Source organism: Ovis aries, chromosome 13 (assembly GCF_016772045.2).
Source record: "Ovis aries strain OAR_USU_Benz2616 breed Rambouillet chromosome 13, ARS-UI_Ramb_v3.0, whole genome shotgun sequence".
NCBI lineage: Eukaryota > Metazoa > Chordata > Mammalia > Artiodactyla > Bovidae > Ovis > Ovis aries.
Window position 1 is genome coordinate 38049839 of NC_056066.1, and position 16779 is coordinate 38066617.

Sequence of the window (16779 nt, forward strand, 5' to 3'; positions counted from 1 at the left end):
AGATGTAGTCCCGGCGCTTGTCCGAGGTTTCTGGGTAGTGTCGTCCTGGCGTCCTGGCCCAGCTGACGGCTGTAGTGACCCCTTGTTCCTCGCGGGTGAGTGCGGCGCCCGTGGGGCTCTAGGGTGCAGCCGTGCCCTTCCATGTGCGGAAAGATAGGTCCTGAAAGTCTGGGCTGTTGGCTGCACCTGAGGCTGGGGACTGTGTGGGTGCCGGGCAGAGGAGGCGGCGGCGGGACGCACTGTTGCGGTTCAGGCCATGCCCTCCCGGATGTCATATTTGGGATGTGACCGCTCATCTCCGATGGACGTGGACGAAGCTCAGGCGCGATGCCCGGTGGTGGCGGATGCCGGAATCCAGCCACGTCCCGGGGCTCCTGTGGGTGAGGACAGGTTAGGCCTTGGCCGAAAGAGCGATGATGATGGGACGGGGGGGAGGGGGGGTCGCTCTTACCCGCAGGTCCCTGGGAGACAGAGGGTTGAGTAAGTTGGCATGGGGGCCTGATGTTTCCCAGGTGCTGGGATGAGGGTCAGCCCGCCGTCAGGAGGAGTTTTGGTGGGTGGTTTGCCGTAGGCGGAGAGGGCAATGGCAACCCACTCCAGTACTCTTGCCTGGAGAATCCCATGGACGGAGGAGCCTGGTAGGCTGCAGTCCATGGGGTCACTAGGAGTCGGGCACGACTGAGCGACTTCACTTTGATTTTTCACTTCCATGCATTGGAGAAGGAAATGGCAACCAACTCCAGTGTTCTTGCCTGGAGAATCCCAGGGACGGGGGTAACCCTGGTGGGCTGCCGTTTATGGGGTCGCACAGAGTCGGACACGACTGAAGCGACTTAGCAGCAGTAGCAGCAGTTGCCGTGGGCAGCATGTGCTTGGGATGGGCTGGGTGTGGAACGGGGCACTTTGGTAGCGATCTTGGGTGTGTTTTTGGCCGGTTGCCCCTGGATTCAGGCCTTGGAGGAAGAGGTTGTCTGAGGCCCACTGGGCAAGAAAGGTCCTGGAAACCTGCGTTGACCACAGCAGTCACCGATGTGCACGGCTCCGGTGTTTCCAGACTGCGGGATTTTGAATTACATTTTAAGGTTTTATTAGGGAGAGATTTTAGACAGAAATAAATAGAACTCTACAGACCCACATCCAGATGTAACCCTTGTCACCTGGAGAGCAATCTTGATTCATCTCAAAATGACACACTGAGAAGCCTTACAACCCACAGAGGTTCCCTGTCCCTGCCCTACTTGAAGAGCCTAGCTTCGGCTGCCAGCTTTCATCCAGACTCTGTGACTTTGTAACGGTGTCATCTTGGATAAGGGACTGACTTCACTGTGCTTCAGTTTTCTCATCTGTAAAATAAAGGTTATAAATCGTACTCCATTGGGTTGCGAGGCTAGAATGAAGTAAGACGGTTCTGTGCCTGGAACCATCTCTGATGTGTACAGTTCTAAGTGCCCAGTGAGTACGAACTTTGCTTAGGAAGGTCAGAGGCAAGAGTGGGTCAGCTCAGGCCTGGTGTCGGCAGCATTACTGGGGCAGGCTGTGCTCTTAGCGAGCTGCCCGCAGCCTTTTCTTCTGTGACAGGTCCATTCCTGATGCCTTTAAGGAAAAGGAAAGTCTAAGGGCGTGAGTTTCCAGTGACTCTCCTGAACCTTACTGCTCTTGTGCTGCCCAGAGAGGAAGCCTGGTGGGCGAGGAGAGGGCTCCTGACAGCCCGGACTCACGTGGGGACTGCTCGCCTTCCGTGTGCTGAACCAAAGGTGGGTTTCCTTCGCTCAGCCTTGACATCTTGTGCCCAGCACGCCCCGCCCGAGGATCAGAGCCCAGCTGGTTTCCCCAGGGGACATGGTCTGTGGTAGGGGTGGCTGCTGTCCCAGGCCCTCTTGTTCAGACCCTGTGTCCTCCTTGAAGACTGCCCCCTGCCCCCCATCCCTGTGGTTTGTTCAGGCCTGTGCACTCTCAGGCTTGTCTGTTGTGAAGGCCTTGGCCTTCTGTTCTGGTTCCATCCAGCGAGGCCCTCACTGCCTGTGTCCCCGTCCTGTCATCTCACCTGCAGTTAGCTCAGGAGGCAGCTCTAACATTAGAGCTTCCTGTAAAGTACCCACAGGGTGATCACTATACTCAAGAGAATTAATAGTTGTTTCGGTCAGAGCAGCTCTGTTCAGAGGCAGGAGAGGAGAGGTGTGTGGCCGGGGAGGAATTCCGGGGGACAGTGTCCCTGTCTCTGGCCCTCCCCCCGTTTCTGCCCTTGCTGACCTCAGTGAACACCCGCAGCTGGGCCTCTTTGTTCTTTCCAGGCTCACCTGCCCTGTTCTCTCAGCAGCATGTGTGCTGTGCCCTGGACTCCTCTCCTTCTGGTCTCCACTCCTGCTCCGCCCTCACTCTTGTCTCTTCTCCACCTTCTTGTCCCTCTCCGCACCTGCCTCTTGAACTGGGCACCTGAGGTCCACATACTGAATGTGCCACTCAGCCTGCTAGAAAGAGACCTTCCTAATCGTCTGCTTCTGTCCCAACTCCAAAGTCAGGATGCTGGGGTTCAAATCTCAGTTTTACCATGTCTAGCTGTGTGGCCCTGAGCTTGTTATTTCACCTCCCTGAGCCTTCCTTTCCTCATCTGCCAGATGGGAATCATCAGGATGATGTCCACCTCCCGGGGATGTTGGAGGAGATAACCCTAGCAATGCAGTTACAGTGCGGGGCACATAAAGGCTAAGTAATTGTTAGAATTACTTTTAATGCCTCCAACTTCTCCAAGTCTCCTCCTCAGTCTCCTCTCCGACTCCCAACCTGGTCAGACCTTGCTTTACAGCTGCATAGAAGCATATTCCGTTGTCTGCTTGTGTTTCCCCAAGCATCTCTGTTTCTCTGTCAACTGGTAATGAGCTGGGATGCTCTCCCCCTGCAGAGCACCCTGCACATCCCTGGCAGTGTTCCCAGGCTCCCTGTTGATGATGGGACCCTGGGGCTCAGGACTCCAGGGCTTAGGCTGTGTCATGACTGTCTGACCCTCCCACTGGACCAGGAGGTGGTGGTTAGAGGGTAGGGTACCTCGTTTGCTCCTCTTGAGCCATTGATACAGTTCCTGTCACTGGGTTAGACTAAGCAGGTGAAGACACCAGCGTCATCTTTGCTAGGCCCCACACCCTCTCCACATGGTATCGGGCCTCTGCTTCTGTTTGGTCCCTCTAGCAGGGGTGCTGACATTCTTAACCTGGTGCCTTGGGCCCTCCGAGAGCATACAGACTTAAGCCTGTGACTGGCGCGGCATCACTTGTCGCACATTTGTGAGTGAAAGCAGGGATGAGGTCAGCCTGAAGGAGCACCCAGTGTTTGATGAAATAATTTGAGCCACAAAATAATGGTAATATTCTAATATAACCCGTAGGATAAGCTATGAATCCACACTGAAGTAAATAAGAAGGGACAACTCTTAGATTTCCCTGGTGATACAGGTCCTAAGAATCTGGCTGCCAGTCAAGGGGTCATGGGTTCAATCCCTGGTCTGGGAAGATTCCACATGCCTTGGAGCAACTGAGCCTGTGCTCCATGACCACTGAAGCCACCGCAGTGAGAAGCCTGTCCACTGCCACGAAGAGTTGTCCCCGCTTGCCACAACTGGAGAAAGCCTGCGTGCAGCAACGAAGACCCAGCACAGCCAACAATAAATAGATTAATTTAAAAAAGAGAGAAGGGACAACTCTTGCTTACAGAATTCCAGCTAATGAATTTCGAAGGAAAGAAGGAGGTAGCACATTGTCATTTGGTCAACACTGCAGTAATAATGGTTGAAGACAGGTCCCACAAAATGATGCTAAAATTATTTGGTAAAAGGTTGAAGAGAAACAGGATATTTGTATAATCTCAATCTCTCCCAAATTGTATATTAAATATAAAGGTGAAATGAGTGACTTTGTAATGAAGAATCCCAGCAGACACTGTCTTAACCAAGTGATCAAGACCAAGGTTAACATCATCAGTAGTGAAACATAGCAATATCATGACCTCCTATCAAGGGGTATGAAAAGGACACGTGACTTCCGAGACAATCTAGCGAAAAGTGAACTAGGTTCATTCTAATCATTTTCTTCTCAAATCTGATAAATCACACTTGAGGGCTGTTCTTCAAAAATGTCATTCATGAAAGAAGGAACGTCACAGATTGGAGGAGATTAAAGATATATGACAGCTAAATGCAGTGCGAGAACCTCAGTTGAATCCTGGACCAGAAGAAGGAGGACATTAGTAGAAAAAACCTGTTGAAATGTGGTCATAAGCTATAGTTTAGATAATAGAAATAATAATCAATGTTAATCTGGTTTTGATCATTGTAGTATAGTTTTCTCAGATGTTAATGTTAGAGAAAACTGGATTTAGGTTACATGGGAATTGATACTTTTACAACTTTTAAGTCTAAAATTCAAAATGAAAAGTTCTATGGATTCATTAGTCTTACAGTGAATTGGATGTTGGATGAGTTCTGTTAAAGAATACTTCAGCATGTATAAATGCAATCATGTTTTTTCTCCTTGGTCCAGTTCATTAATACAGTATATTACAGTAATGAATTCCCTCAGTTCAACCAGTCTTACTTTCTGGGCACTCTGTCTTGGCGAAATTTTTTTAAAAAATATTTGTTTATTTATTTATTTGGCTCCGCTGGGTCTTAGTTGTGGCATATGGGGTCTAGTTCTTTGACCAAGGATCGAACCCAGGCCCCCTGCATTGGGAGTGCGAAGTCTTAGCCACCTGACCACCCGGGATGTCCTTGAAATATATCTTATTGCTTTGAATGATATTGTTTTTGCCATGCATTTAAAGTCATAAAATACATAGAACATAAGACTTACCATCTTAACTGTTCTAAGTCTATAGTTCAGTATCGTTAAGGACATTCATATTGTTGTGCAGCCATTCACACTGTCCATTTCCAGAACTTTTCAGAATGAAACTCTGTCCCCATTAAACAATAACTCAGTTTCCCCTTCCTCCTAGCTCCTGTCAGCCATCATTCTACTTTGTCTATATGGATTACTCTAGGTACCTCATATAAGTGGAATTATATATTTGTCCTTTTGTATCTGGTTTGTTTCCCTTAGCATAGTATCTTTAATGTTCATCCATGTTGTAGCATATGTCAGAATTTCTTCTCTAAGACTTAATAATATTCCACCATATACACACACACACACACACACACACACGCACGCGCACACACACACCACTCTTTGTTTATCCATTTGTCTGTTGACAGACACTTGGATCACGTCTACATTTTGGCTATTGTGAATAATGCTGCTCACATGAGTGTACAAATATCTGTTCAAGTCCCAGCTTCCAATTCTTTGGGGGAAATACCCAGAAGAGGAATTGGTAGGTCATATGGTAATGTGTATTTTTATTTTGAGGAACTGCTGTGCTGTTCTCCAGTGTGTGTGCAGCATTGTACGTTCCCACCTGCAGTGCACATGAGTTGGATGATGATTTTGAAAAGTCTCATGGAAGTCTGGTATATTTTTTGTCTAGAGTCACTTAGGAGTTTTCTTGTTATTCTTCAGAGCCTGATAGTTTTTCCAGGAGATAGATACCTTGAAGTTGTTGGCTGTGTGTCAGCTTCTCCCTGGTACTTTGTAGGCCCTTCATATTTTGATTCAGGTCATCTTTTTTTCTCAATTTTTACTGTGGTACAGTTGATTTACAATATTGTGTTAATTTCAGGTGTACAGAAAAGTAATTCAGTTATACATACACATATGTTCATTCTTTTTCAGATTCTTTTCTCATATAGGTTATTACAGAGTATTGAGTAGGGTTCTCTGTCCTATATAGTAGGGTCTAGTTGGTTACCTGTCTGTATACTTTATATATTATAGTGTCTGTATGTTAATCCCAAACTCCTAATTTATTCCTCCCCCCACCACACACACACATTTCCCCTTTGGTAACCGTATGTTTTGTTTTTTAAGTGTGTGAGTCTGTTTCTGTTTTATAAATAAGTTCATTTATATCATTTTAAAACCTTAGGTTCCAGGTATGAGTGATATATTTGTTTGTTTGACTTCACTTAGTATGATAATCTCTAGGTCCATCCACGTTGCTGAAAATGACATTATTTCATTCTTTTTACGGCTGAGTAATAGTCCATTGTACAAAGATGTACTACATTTGAAGACAGTTTTATCTGCTCATGGCTGGGCTGGGTCTTCACTGCTGCTTGGCTGTCCTCTGGTTGCGGCAGGTGGGGGCTGCTCTCCAGTGGGGGTGCATGGGCTTCTCCTTGAGGAGGCTTCTCTTGTGGCAGAGCACGGGCTGTGAGCGCAGTTTCAGTAGTTGTGGCACACGGGTTTAGTCGCTCCAAGGCATGTGGGATCTTCCCAGATCAGGGATGGAACTCGTGTCTCCTGTAGTCACAGGACTCCTTGCCACCGGAACTCGTGTGAATACAGGTGGGTTCCTTACCACTGAGCCGCCAGGGAAGGCCTGTACCACATCTTCTTTATCCATTCCTCTGCTGAGGGACATTTAGGTTGCTTCCATGTCTTGGCTGTAATAAATAGCGCTACAGTGAACACTGGCTGTATCTTTTCGAATTACGATGTTCTCTGGATATGTGCCTAGGAGTGGGGCTGCTGGATCATATGGTAGTTCTATTTTTGGTTTTTTAAAGAAGCTCCATACTGTTCTCTAGAGGGTCTGTTACCAGTTTTACATTCCCATCAACAGTGTGGGAGGGGTCCCTTTTCTCTACATCCTCTCCCGTATTTATCGTTTGTGGACTTTTTGAGGATGGCCATTCTGACTGGTGTGAATTGTAGTTTTGATTTCCATTTCTCTAACAAAAAGGTCTGTCTAGTCAAGGCTATGGTTTTTCCAGTAGTCAGGTATGGATGTGAGAGTTGGACTGTGAAGAAAGCTGAGCACCAAAGAATTGACGGTTTTGAACTGTGGTGTTGGAGAAGACGCTTGAGGGTCCCTTGGACTGCAGGGAGATCCAACCAGTCCATCCTAAAGGAGATCAGTCCTGGGTGTTCTTTGGAAGGACTGATGCTAAGGCTGAAACTCCAATATTTTGGCCACCTCATGCGAAGAGTTGACTCATTGGAAAAGACCCTGATGTTGGGAGGGATTGGGGACAGGAGGAGAAGGGGATGACAGAGGATGAGATGGCTGGATGGCATCACCGACTCGATGGACATGAGTTTGGGTGAACTCTGGGAGTTGGTGATGGACAGGGAGGCCTGGCGTGCTGTGATTCATGGGGTCGCAAAGAGTCGGACATGACTGAGCGACTGAACTGAACTGACCAATTAGCGATGTTGAGCCTCTCTTCATGTGTCTCTTGGCTCTTCATCTCTTCATCTGTACGTCTTCTTTGGAGTATATGGCTGAAACTTGAAGTCATTACGCTGAATGAAATAAGACAGACACAAAAGGACAGACACCGTATGATTTCATATATTTGTGATACCTAGAATAGCCAAATGCATGGAGACAGTAAGTAAAGTGATGGTTGGTTACCAGGGTTTGTGAGAAAGGGCATTATGGTTAATGGTCACAGAGTTTCAACGTGGCATGATGAACCAGTTCTGGAGATCGATAGTGGTGCTGCTGCTGCTAAGTTGCTTCAGTCGAGTCCGACTCTGTGCGACCCTATAGGCAGCAGCCCACTAGGCTCCTCTGTCCCTTCGATTCTCCAGGCAAGAACAGTGGAGTGGGTTGCCATTTCCTTCTCCAATGCATGAAAGTGAAAAGTGAAAGTGAAGTCGCTCAGTCGTGTCCGACTCTTAGTGACCCCATGGACTGTAGCCTACCAGGCTCCTCCACAGGTGGGATTTTTCAAGCAAGAGTACTGGAGTAGAGTGCCGTTGCCTTCTCCGATACTGGTGATGGTTGTACCACATTAAGTGCGAGCATGCTTAATATACTGAAATGTACACTTCAAATGGTAAAAATAGTAAAATGCTTATGTATATTTTACAATCATTTAAAACCCACAAGCCACTCCTACTCTCGACCTGTTCTGCATTTCTCCCACTTTGTGCCTTTTATTTCTCCCAAATGGTCCTCCATCACAGGATTCAGGCTTCCTCTCATCCTTGGCTCAGGTGTCCTCTGCTCCCCATACACCTCATCAGGAACACCTGGCACATTTCTCTTCCCTAGACTCTGTGCTTCATTCAAGACCAAGTTCCTGGGCCTCTTGAGAAAACCTCTCCTGATGTCCCTATTCCAGGGTGCTTTCCACTTTGAAACTGTGTTGCAATAAAGGCAGTGAAGTTGGGCAGGGTGTGAGAATGGCATGTGAGATGAATCCGCGGACTGAATGGCAGGGTGGACTGAATGGAAGGGACTTCCACCCTGAGTACCACAGTGTGGGACAGGACATTTAGTGGAGTGTTACCCACAGTTGAAAAAGTGAAAATGCTAGCTGATGGCTGGGATGGGCTCCAAACCAGGGCAGTAGGGTTCAGATTTGTGCTTTTCACCATTCCCTGCTGGTTGGTACCTCTCAAGGAAGGAGGGCTGGAGAGGCTGTGGGATTGGGGGAAGGACTGAGCTGTGTTTGGTCTCTGCCATAACTGAATTGTGTGAACCTCAGTCATTCAGATGCTTCAACACTAATACCATGGTTCAGATGATTCTTTTAAATTCTTTAAACTCAAAAGTGTGGTGCTTTCCCTCAACATAGAGTTAAAGTTCCTGAAAGTTACAGGCTCCTATTTCTGTATGTATTCTCCTATTTCTGTATGTATTTTCCAAATCAGCCCACCTAGGACCTTGAACGTGCTGACAGGTGCCACTGCCCAGATGGGGAGTGGGCTTTAAAGATTTCGCAATACAGAGCACCAGGGTCAAAGGCAGGATCTAGATCTCTCACCTGCCTCCCCCGGGCAGCCTCCCCCTTGCCCCTTACCCTGAAGCCTGGGCAGGGCTGGCTCCCGGGTGAACAGGGCTGTTTTGTGTTATAGGCACACATGGCATTCAGAGATGTGGCTGTGGATTTCACCCAGGATGAGTGGGTGCTGCTGAGCCCTGCTCAGCGGTCCCTGTACCGGGAGGTGATGCTGGAGAACTACAGCAACCTGGTCTCACTGGGTAAGCCTGCATGTCTCAGGACCCGGGTCCTGGCTGCTGGCAACTTGGAGCAGCCCTCCTGGTTTCTGGCCTTACCTTTGGGTTGGACTCCAAAGCAGAGACACTTTGTAAACGTGTACAGGTGTGTATGCATGTGTGTGATACTCTGCATTTCTAGCCTTTTCCCGCAGGCTCTCTGGTAAGCATGGCATCTCTTCCTAGTCAGTATCTTCTTGTAAACGAGGGAGGTGTTCTCTCACAGCATGAGGTCGGGTCAGTGAACTCCCATCCTGGCTTCCCTTCCCTGGCGGGGAGCTCACCACTCTCAGATCTTCCCCACCACCTTTAGAAATCCTCGCCCCTGGTGTGGCTCTGAGTGCAGGATAACCTGCGACCATCTTGTTCTCTTTTCCTCTGAGCAGGCATTCCGTTTTCTAAACCAAAACTCATCACCCAGCTGGAGCAAGGGAAGGAGAGCTGGAGAGAAGAGAGGAAATGCTCGCCCGTCAGCTGCCTGGGTGAGTGGGGACACTGGGTGGTTCAGAGGGCTGGGGGTGGGGAGGTCTTTCTGCTGGCCCCCTGGCCGCTCACCGGGTGCACTGCCCCCTTCCAGACCTGCAGCCGCACTCGAGCTTCCCGGTGTCTCGTCTCCCTGCACTGGGTTTGCCGTCTCTGCCTCACTTAGTTCTCTCCCACGTACATAGTCTGGTGGCTCTTGTTACTATATTTTTAAAAGGATATTTTCCCTGGATTAGAATTTTAGATTGGCTTATTTTTTCACCACTTTAAAGATACTGTTCCCCTGTTCAGGCCTCCCATTGTTTCTGATAAGAAATCAGCTGTCATTTCCACAGTTATTGCTTTGTGTTTTTTTGTTACTTTTTAAACCTCTGGCTACTTTCAGAGTTTTCTGTATGTTTGGTGTTCAGCTGTTTGACTGCAATGTCACTGAGGAAGTGAGATGCTTTTCTTTGAAGTTTTCCTGTCATAGCGTGTGGTCAGATTTTTGAATCTATAAATTTATGGTTAGAGCCACATTGGGGAGATTTTTGGACATTATTCTTTTGTTCCCTTCTGTTTCCTTCTGTTTGGAATGATAGTTACATGTGTATTAGTCCTTTTTACATTGTCCTACAGTTTAGTGAGCCTGTCTGTACTTTTTTTTTTATAACTTTCCATTTTTGTGATGATGCTTCCTAATTGTTCATTAATGAAGGGCAGATTTTCCTTTACCTTCTTTAACAGAAAAGCAGATACTTAGAAGATACATTTTTAAGTGAAAAATTGCAAAACCATGTTTATTACATAGTTGGGTTTGTGTGAAAGACTGTATCAACATGTATATGTGAACAGAGCCATCTGCATTATTATTGACCGTGATCTGTGGTTAGCTTGGTGGGTAGAGAATTGGGAAGAGTAGAGTTTCTGGCAAGTTTTTTGACTTGGCATTCTTTTTAAATGATAGAGGAGTAGATAACTGTAGGGAAATGTGTGTTTTTTGGCTTCTAAAATACTGTTGACAATTTTATAATAAAGAGAAGTATATGTTTTCTTTTTCTGTAAGAGATTTTCTATCTCTCAGTTTTATCCAATTTGAAAGCTTAATTTTTTCTTAAAATCAAGGGAAATAGCATATCTAATAGAAATCATATTTTTCAACTTGTTTATATCCTTGTTTTTGGTTTGCTAAGAGTCAGCAGATTACTTGCCAATGTCATTGTAATTTATATCAAATCCCCCATTTATTTCTAAGTTTTTGCTGTATATTTCACTTCAGTGTAATGTTAGGCATGTAAAGGTTCATGACAATTTTATCTCATTCATTAATGAAGTTTTTAATGTTAAAATTCTTTTGTTCCACATTATATTCCTTAAACTTTCATTTTTTTCCAAAAATACTTTTTTAAATTTTATATTGAAGTATAGCTGATTAACAATGTTGTGATAGTTTCAGGTGGACAGCGAAGGGACCCAGCCATACACGTGCATGTATCCATTCTCCCCCAAACTCCCCTTCCATCCAGGCTGTCACATAACATGAGCAGTGTTCCCTGTGCTGTAGAGTAGGTCCTTGTCAGTCATCCATGTTAAATATAGTCGTGTGTTACGTATCAATCCTATTATTTCTTCTTAGTCTTAGCACCTGCTTTGTTGTGGCTCTTTGTTTTTTAGAGAGTTTTGGTATGGTATTTAATGTGATTTGGGGTGTCATGTAGCCTGCTATTGCATTTTCTGCCAAACCAACTGTTATCTTTTAATAGAGACTTTGGCCCTTTCACATTTACTGTAACAGCTGATGGATCTCATGGGACTTAGGGGCAGACTGTAGGGCAGGTATGTACAGAAGCATTTCTGTTAGCTCAGGCTGCTGAAACACAGCACCAGAATTCATGGCAGAAGCAAAAGGTTTTGTGTTTCTGGAGGCTTGCAGTTCTTGGTTGGCGGAGGTGTTGGCAGTTTACACAGGAGGTCTCCCTCCTGAACTTTGAATGGCCACCTCTTCACTCTGTCCTCACCCGGCCTTTCTGAGGCTGCACATCCTGGCTTTCCTCCTACAGGGAGGTCACCAGACATATTGATTAGAGCCTTATGACTTCCTTTAACCTTAATCACCTCTTTAAAGGCCCTGTCTCAGAATACAGTAGCATTCTGTACTGATGGAATAATTCTAGAATGTAGATGTACACACAGTTGGTTTTCAAAAGTTCAGTGCATCAGTGAAGGCAAGTGTTCAGGCAGATGCGGTGAGGTCTGGACTTGGTTCCTCAGACTGTATGATCCTGCATTCCCGCCAGCTGAATAGAACCAGCGGTGCTGAAGCAAGGTGTTCAGTGTTGACATCTCCTTATGAGAGGTACTATAAGAAGAAAACTTTTATATTGATTCCTGGTGCCATTTTTATTTAGGTTAATTATGGAAATTAACAAGACTCAAACTGATCCATGGCACCAGTCATTGGGGGGCCTAGACAGTGGGTGTGTTGTCTACTGCTGAAAGCCTCCTGAAGTGAAAGTGAAAGAAAGTGTTAGTCACTCGGTTGTGTCCAACTCTTTGGCGACCCCATGGACTATAGTCTGCCGGGTTCCTCTGTCCATGGAAATTCTCTAGACGAGAATGCTAGAGTGGGTTGCCATTTCTTCCTCCAGGGGCTCTTCCCGACCCAGGGGTCAAACCTGTGTATCCTGCATTGGCAGGCAGCTTCTTCGCTGTCTGAGCCACCAGGGAAGCCCTGGCTTGTGGGAATTCTGGTCCAGAGTAGTCCTCTAATAAGTATTTGTCAGCAATGACACCCCACTCCAGTACTCTTGCCTGGAAAATCCCATGGACAGAGGAGCCTGGAAGGCGGCAGTCCATGGGGTTGCTGAGGTTTGGACACGACTGAGCGACTTCACTTTCACTTTCATGCATTGGAGAAGGAAATGGCAACCCACTCCAGTGTTCTTGCCTGGAGAATCCCGGGGATGGGGAGCCTAGAGGGCTGCCGTCTCTGGGGTCGCACAGAGTCAGACATGACTGAAGCGATTTAGCAGCAGCAGCAGCAATGGGACCCTCCAGGTTCAGGTGTCTCACACGTGGTATCTTTAGCCACTCCGCTGTGTTGCCTCCTACACCAGGGTCTTCCAAGCTCAGGGGCAGCTCTGTTCTTCCACCCCATCCTCTCAGGGAGACAGGGAAAGACAGACACGTTTCCATGTGGGTCCTCTGGTTAGAGCTCTCTTGGTCACAGACAATCCCTTTGGACCCTGTTTGTGTCACTGGGTGGTTGTGCGTTAGGAGGTCGTTGTAGGTCCTCTGCAGGAAGTCTTGCTGGGTGGCCCTGAAGATGTAAACATTTTGAAGAACAAGGAATGGAGTCTTAACCATCAGGCGAGGCAGAACTGCTTTGGCGGTTCCACGTCTCAGTTCTGACTCAGACTCTTCTCTCTGCCACAGAACCAAAGCCAGAACTCCACCTCTGTCCTTCCTGCCCTCCGGATCTCTGCAGTCAGAAATTCCACATGCAGCAGGTGCTGTGTAGTCCCCCACCCTGGATCTTCACGTGCCTGTATACCGAAGATCCCGTCCAGCCAGGAGACCTGCGCCTGGAGGACCAGCAGCAGCAGGCCGCTGGTGGTAGTGCCTGGATCGAGGAAGTGGAAGGGCAGGAGAGGGAAGGTGCCCTGCCTTTGTTTGGAAAGACAGAGAAAAGTACTGTAGAAGTATTCCCCAGGCCACCCCAGAGGCAGCCAGTCTTCTCTGGGGGTGGGGTCCCAGGTATGGAGATAGAGGCCGGCCCGGCACAAATGGGGACCCCTGAGGAAACAGACAGGCTGTTGAAGAGGATCGAAGTCCTGGGGTTTGGGACTGTCAACTGTGGAGAGTGTGGACTGGGTTTCAGCAAGATGACGAACCTGCTCAGTCACCAGAGGATCCACTCCAGGGAGAAGCCCTACGTGTGTGGGGTGTGTGGGAAGGGCTTCAGTTTAAAGAGGAGCCTGGACGGACACCAGAATGCGCACTCAGGGGAGAAGCCCCTCGTGTGCGGGGAGTGTGGGCGGGGCTTTAAACAGAGGTCGAAGCTCATCATACATGAGAGGAGACACTCTGGCGAGAAGCCGTACATGTGCTGTGAGTGCAGGCGAGGCTTCAGCGATAAGTCAAACCTCATCGTCCACCAGAGGACACACTCTGGGGAGAAGCCCTACGTGTGCCAGGAGTGTGGGAAAGGATTCAGCCAGAAGTCAGCCGTCGTCAGGCACCAGAGGACACACCTGAAGGAGAAGACCATCGTGTGTGGCAACTGCGGGCTGGGCTTCAGCGACAGGTTGAACCTCATCTTGCACCAGAGGACGCACTCAGGGGAGAAGCCGTACGCCTGCAAAGAGTGTGGGTGGTGCTTCCGGCAGAGGTCCACACTCGTCAACCACCAGAGGACACACTTGAAGGAGAAGCCTTACGTGTGTGGCGTGTGTGGACACAGATTCAGCCAGAATTCAACCCTTATCTCGCACAGGCGCACACACACCGGGGAGAAGCCTTACGTGTGTGGGGTATGTGGGCGGGGCTTCAGTCTCAAGTCCCATCTCAACAGGCACCAGAACTCGCACTCCGGGCACAAGCCCATCGTGTGCAAGGACTGTGGGCGTGTCTTCAGCCAGCAGTCCAACCTCATCCGACACCAGAGAACGCACTCGGGGGAGAAGCCCCTGGTGTGTGCCGAGTGCGGGCGAGGGTTCAGCCAGAAGTCAAACCTCGTGGAACACCAGAGGACACACTCCGGGGAGAAGCCATACGTGTGCAGGGAGTGTGGGCGGGGCTTCCGCCACCAGTCAGGCCTCATCCGGCACTGCAGCACACACACAAGGGAACAGCCGTTCCAGTGCCGGTGGTGCGGGCAAGGCTTTGGCAACAAGTCCGCCCTGCTCATGCACAAGTGGTCACACTTGGAAGAGAACTCCTATCTGTGCACAGAGTGCGGCCAAGGCTTTCCCCACAAGAAACAACTTATCCTCCACCAGATGACACACCAGGGGAGGACGCCGCACGTGTGCAAGGCGTGCGGGCAAGGCTTCATCCAGAAGAGCCACCTCAACAGACACAGGAGGAATGTGTGCCCACCACAGACCACCATTTCAGTCTGACCCCGAGGCCCCGCCAGAGCATCCTCCTGACCCCCTCACCCGCTCAAGAGCGCAGACTAAATCAAAACATTTTACACTCTTCTTGAAACACATTCCCTAAGCGGTCAAAAAGACGTTTGAACTCAGTTTACTTCCTCTACCCCAAGTCGTCGTGTTTGGGGCCTTTTGCTCTAATAAAACTCTGCTGCTTTACAAATCTGTGGCCTCAACTGTGTCTCTCATTCACCCACCTATAAAGGTAAGGAATCAGGGGTGGTACAGAAATCTCGAGCTTCTGAGGCCATGGTTCCGCGGTAATTCAGTCCTTTGGATGACATAAGAACTGAGTCAGTCTGATTCTTGGACAGTCTGGTCCTTTGTAGAGGGAGAGGATCCTGGAACTGTGTTCAGGGGATTTGGGCAAGGGAGGGGTTCTTCCAGGAAACACGACCTCCCCTAAGCTGCTCACTCTCACCTGCAGCCCCACCCCACTCTCCCCCAGCTCCTGTGGCAGCCCCCCTACTGGCTTGCCTCTTCCTCGCTCTCAGATGTCTCCACTTCTGCCTTTGCTGAGTCAAATCAGCGGTTAGGACCACTGCTACTGCTTAGAGTTAGGGTAAACACACCACAAATAATTGTGAGTCAGCTGGTTAACCTAGAAGAAATGAACAAACATCTAAACACTTAAGTCATGTATAAGCAGGAAATCTGAACAGACCAGCATGAAGAAGGAGATTGAGTTAGGAATCAAAAACCTTCCAAAAAGCCTGAAATCAGATGGCCTTATTGGCAACTTCTAGCATTTAAAGGATTAACACCCATTCTCCAAATCTTACCAAAAAAGACTCTTCCTAAATCATTCTGTGAGACCAGTATTACCCTACTAGCAAAACCTGACAGAGACAACACAAGAAAACTACAGACCCTAACCCCTATGGATATAGAGGGAGAAACCCTCGACACAGTACTAGCAACCAAATCCAGCAGCATATGAAAATGATTTTCACACTGTAACTGAGTGGTTTCCTGGCTCAACATAGCAAAATAGCAAAAAAAATCAATACAGCATGTTAATAGAATAAAAGGGGGGGGGGGCGGAAAGCAAACACATTCCATTTATATGAAATACCCAGGATAAGCCACAGCAAAGAGACAGAAGGCACGATAGTGGCTGCCAGACACTAAGAGAAGAGGAAATGGGGATGACTGTTCCCCATTAACAATAAAGGACTGCCCTTGTGGGTAATAAAAATGTTGTGGAACTCGATGGTAATGATGGCTGCAGAACACTGGAAATGCTAGAAACCATTGAACTGTATACTTTAAAAACGGTCAAAATGGTAAAGTTTATATTACCTGAATCGTACCTCAGTTAAAACTTTTAAATCTTACCCACTCAAATCTTGTCATTGGATGAAAAATAAAAGCCTGGGGCCACAGAAATATCTGGGACTTAAGAATCGTTGACATAAGATAAAACACAAGACACACTCAGTAAAACCCTAAACTGGCAGCGACAACATTTCAATTGTTAAAAAAAATTAAGTTTTCCAATGCAAATTCTTTGTCATACTTGGAAGCAACTCAAATGAAAGAGAGAAATGGTTCTGAGAAACCAGAGGCTTTGCTCTATTTTTAGATCAGAGCTGATTGTTTGGGATTGCTAAATCCTCTGAGTGTGTATTTATTAATCTGTTAAGTGTGGAAGCAAACATTTCAGAAGCAGGTGTAGCCACCCTGCTGGCCAGCCAGAGTGCCCGGCTCTATAATGTCAGTTTGGGGAGAAGAAAGAAAGGAAAATGTAGTGTTGTGATCTCTGCTCTCGAGCTGCATACAGTATTATAGAGAAGAACTCAGTCCTTATGGAATAGCAGGACAGTCCACAGTGAAAGGCCGTGTCTGTGCCCCTGTGTCTCGGTGCTCCCGATCAGCCAGAGGGGCTTTGCACAGAGGAGAGGTGTAGCCAGGGATGTTCTCATCAAAGATGGGGAACTGCCTGTAGGATCAAGGAATGATGACAAGGACCTAGAAAGTCAGAGGAGAGAAAGCCGAACCCAGGAAAAATTGGAGGGAGAATTTTTAGGTATGAAAACAACAGCTATAGATTCCACAG

General features: G+C 47.7%; 1 protein-coding gene across 9 annotated transcripts; it reads left to right on the plus strand.

The window, feature by feature from the left end:
• The first annotated feature begins 23 nt into the window (after positions 1 to 23).
• On the plus strand, positions 24 to 14883 carry LOC101121441 (zinc finger protein 133-like). 9 transcript variants are annotated; one of them, XM_015099650.4, is made up of 5 exons: positions 24 to 390; positions 1579 to 1754; positions 8961 to 9087; positions 9489 to 9584; positions 13000 to 14883. In XM_015099650.4, the coding sequence occupies exons 3-5, from the start codon at positions 8967 to 8969 to the stop codon at positions 14685 to 14687; spliced, it is 1905 nt and encodes a 634-aa protein (XP_014955136.2). In that variant the 5' UTR covers positions 24 to 390; positions 1579 to 1754; positions 8961 to 8966; the 3' UTR covers positions 14688 to 14883. The 9 variants fall into 9 exon arrangements, with proteins under 9 accessions (XP_014955136.2, XP_042086615.1, XP_012043917.2 ...); XM_042230681.2 differs by having other exon boundaries at positions 24 to 380; XM_012188527.5 differs by having other exon boundaries at positions 24 to 95.
• The last annotated feature ends 1896 nt before the right edge of the window (positions 14884 to 16779 follow it).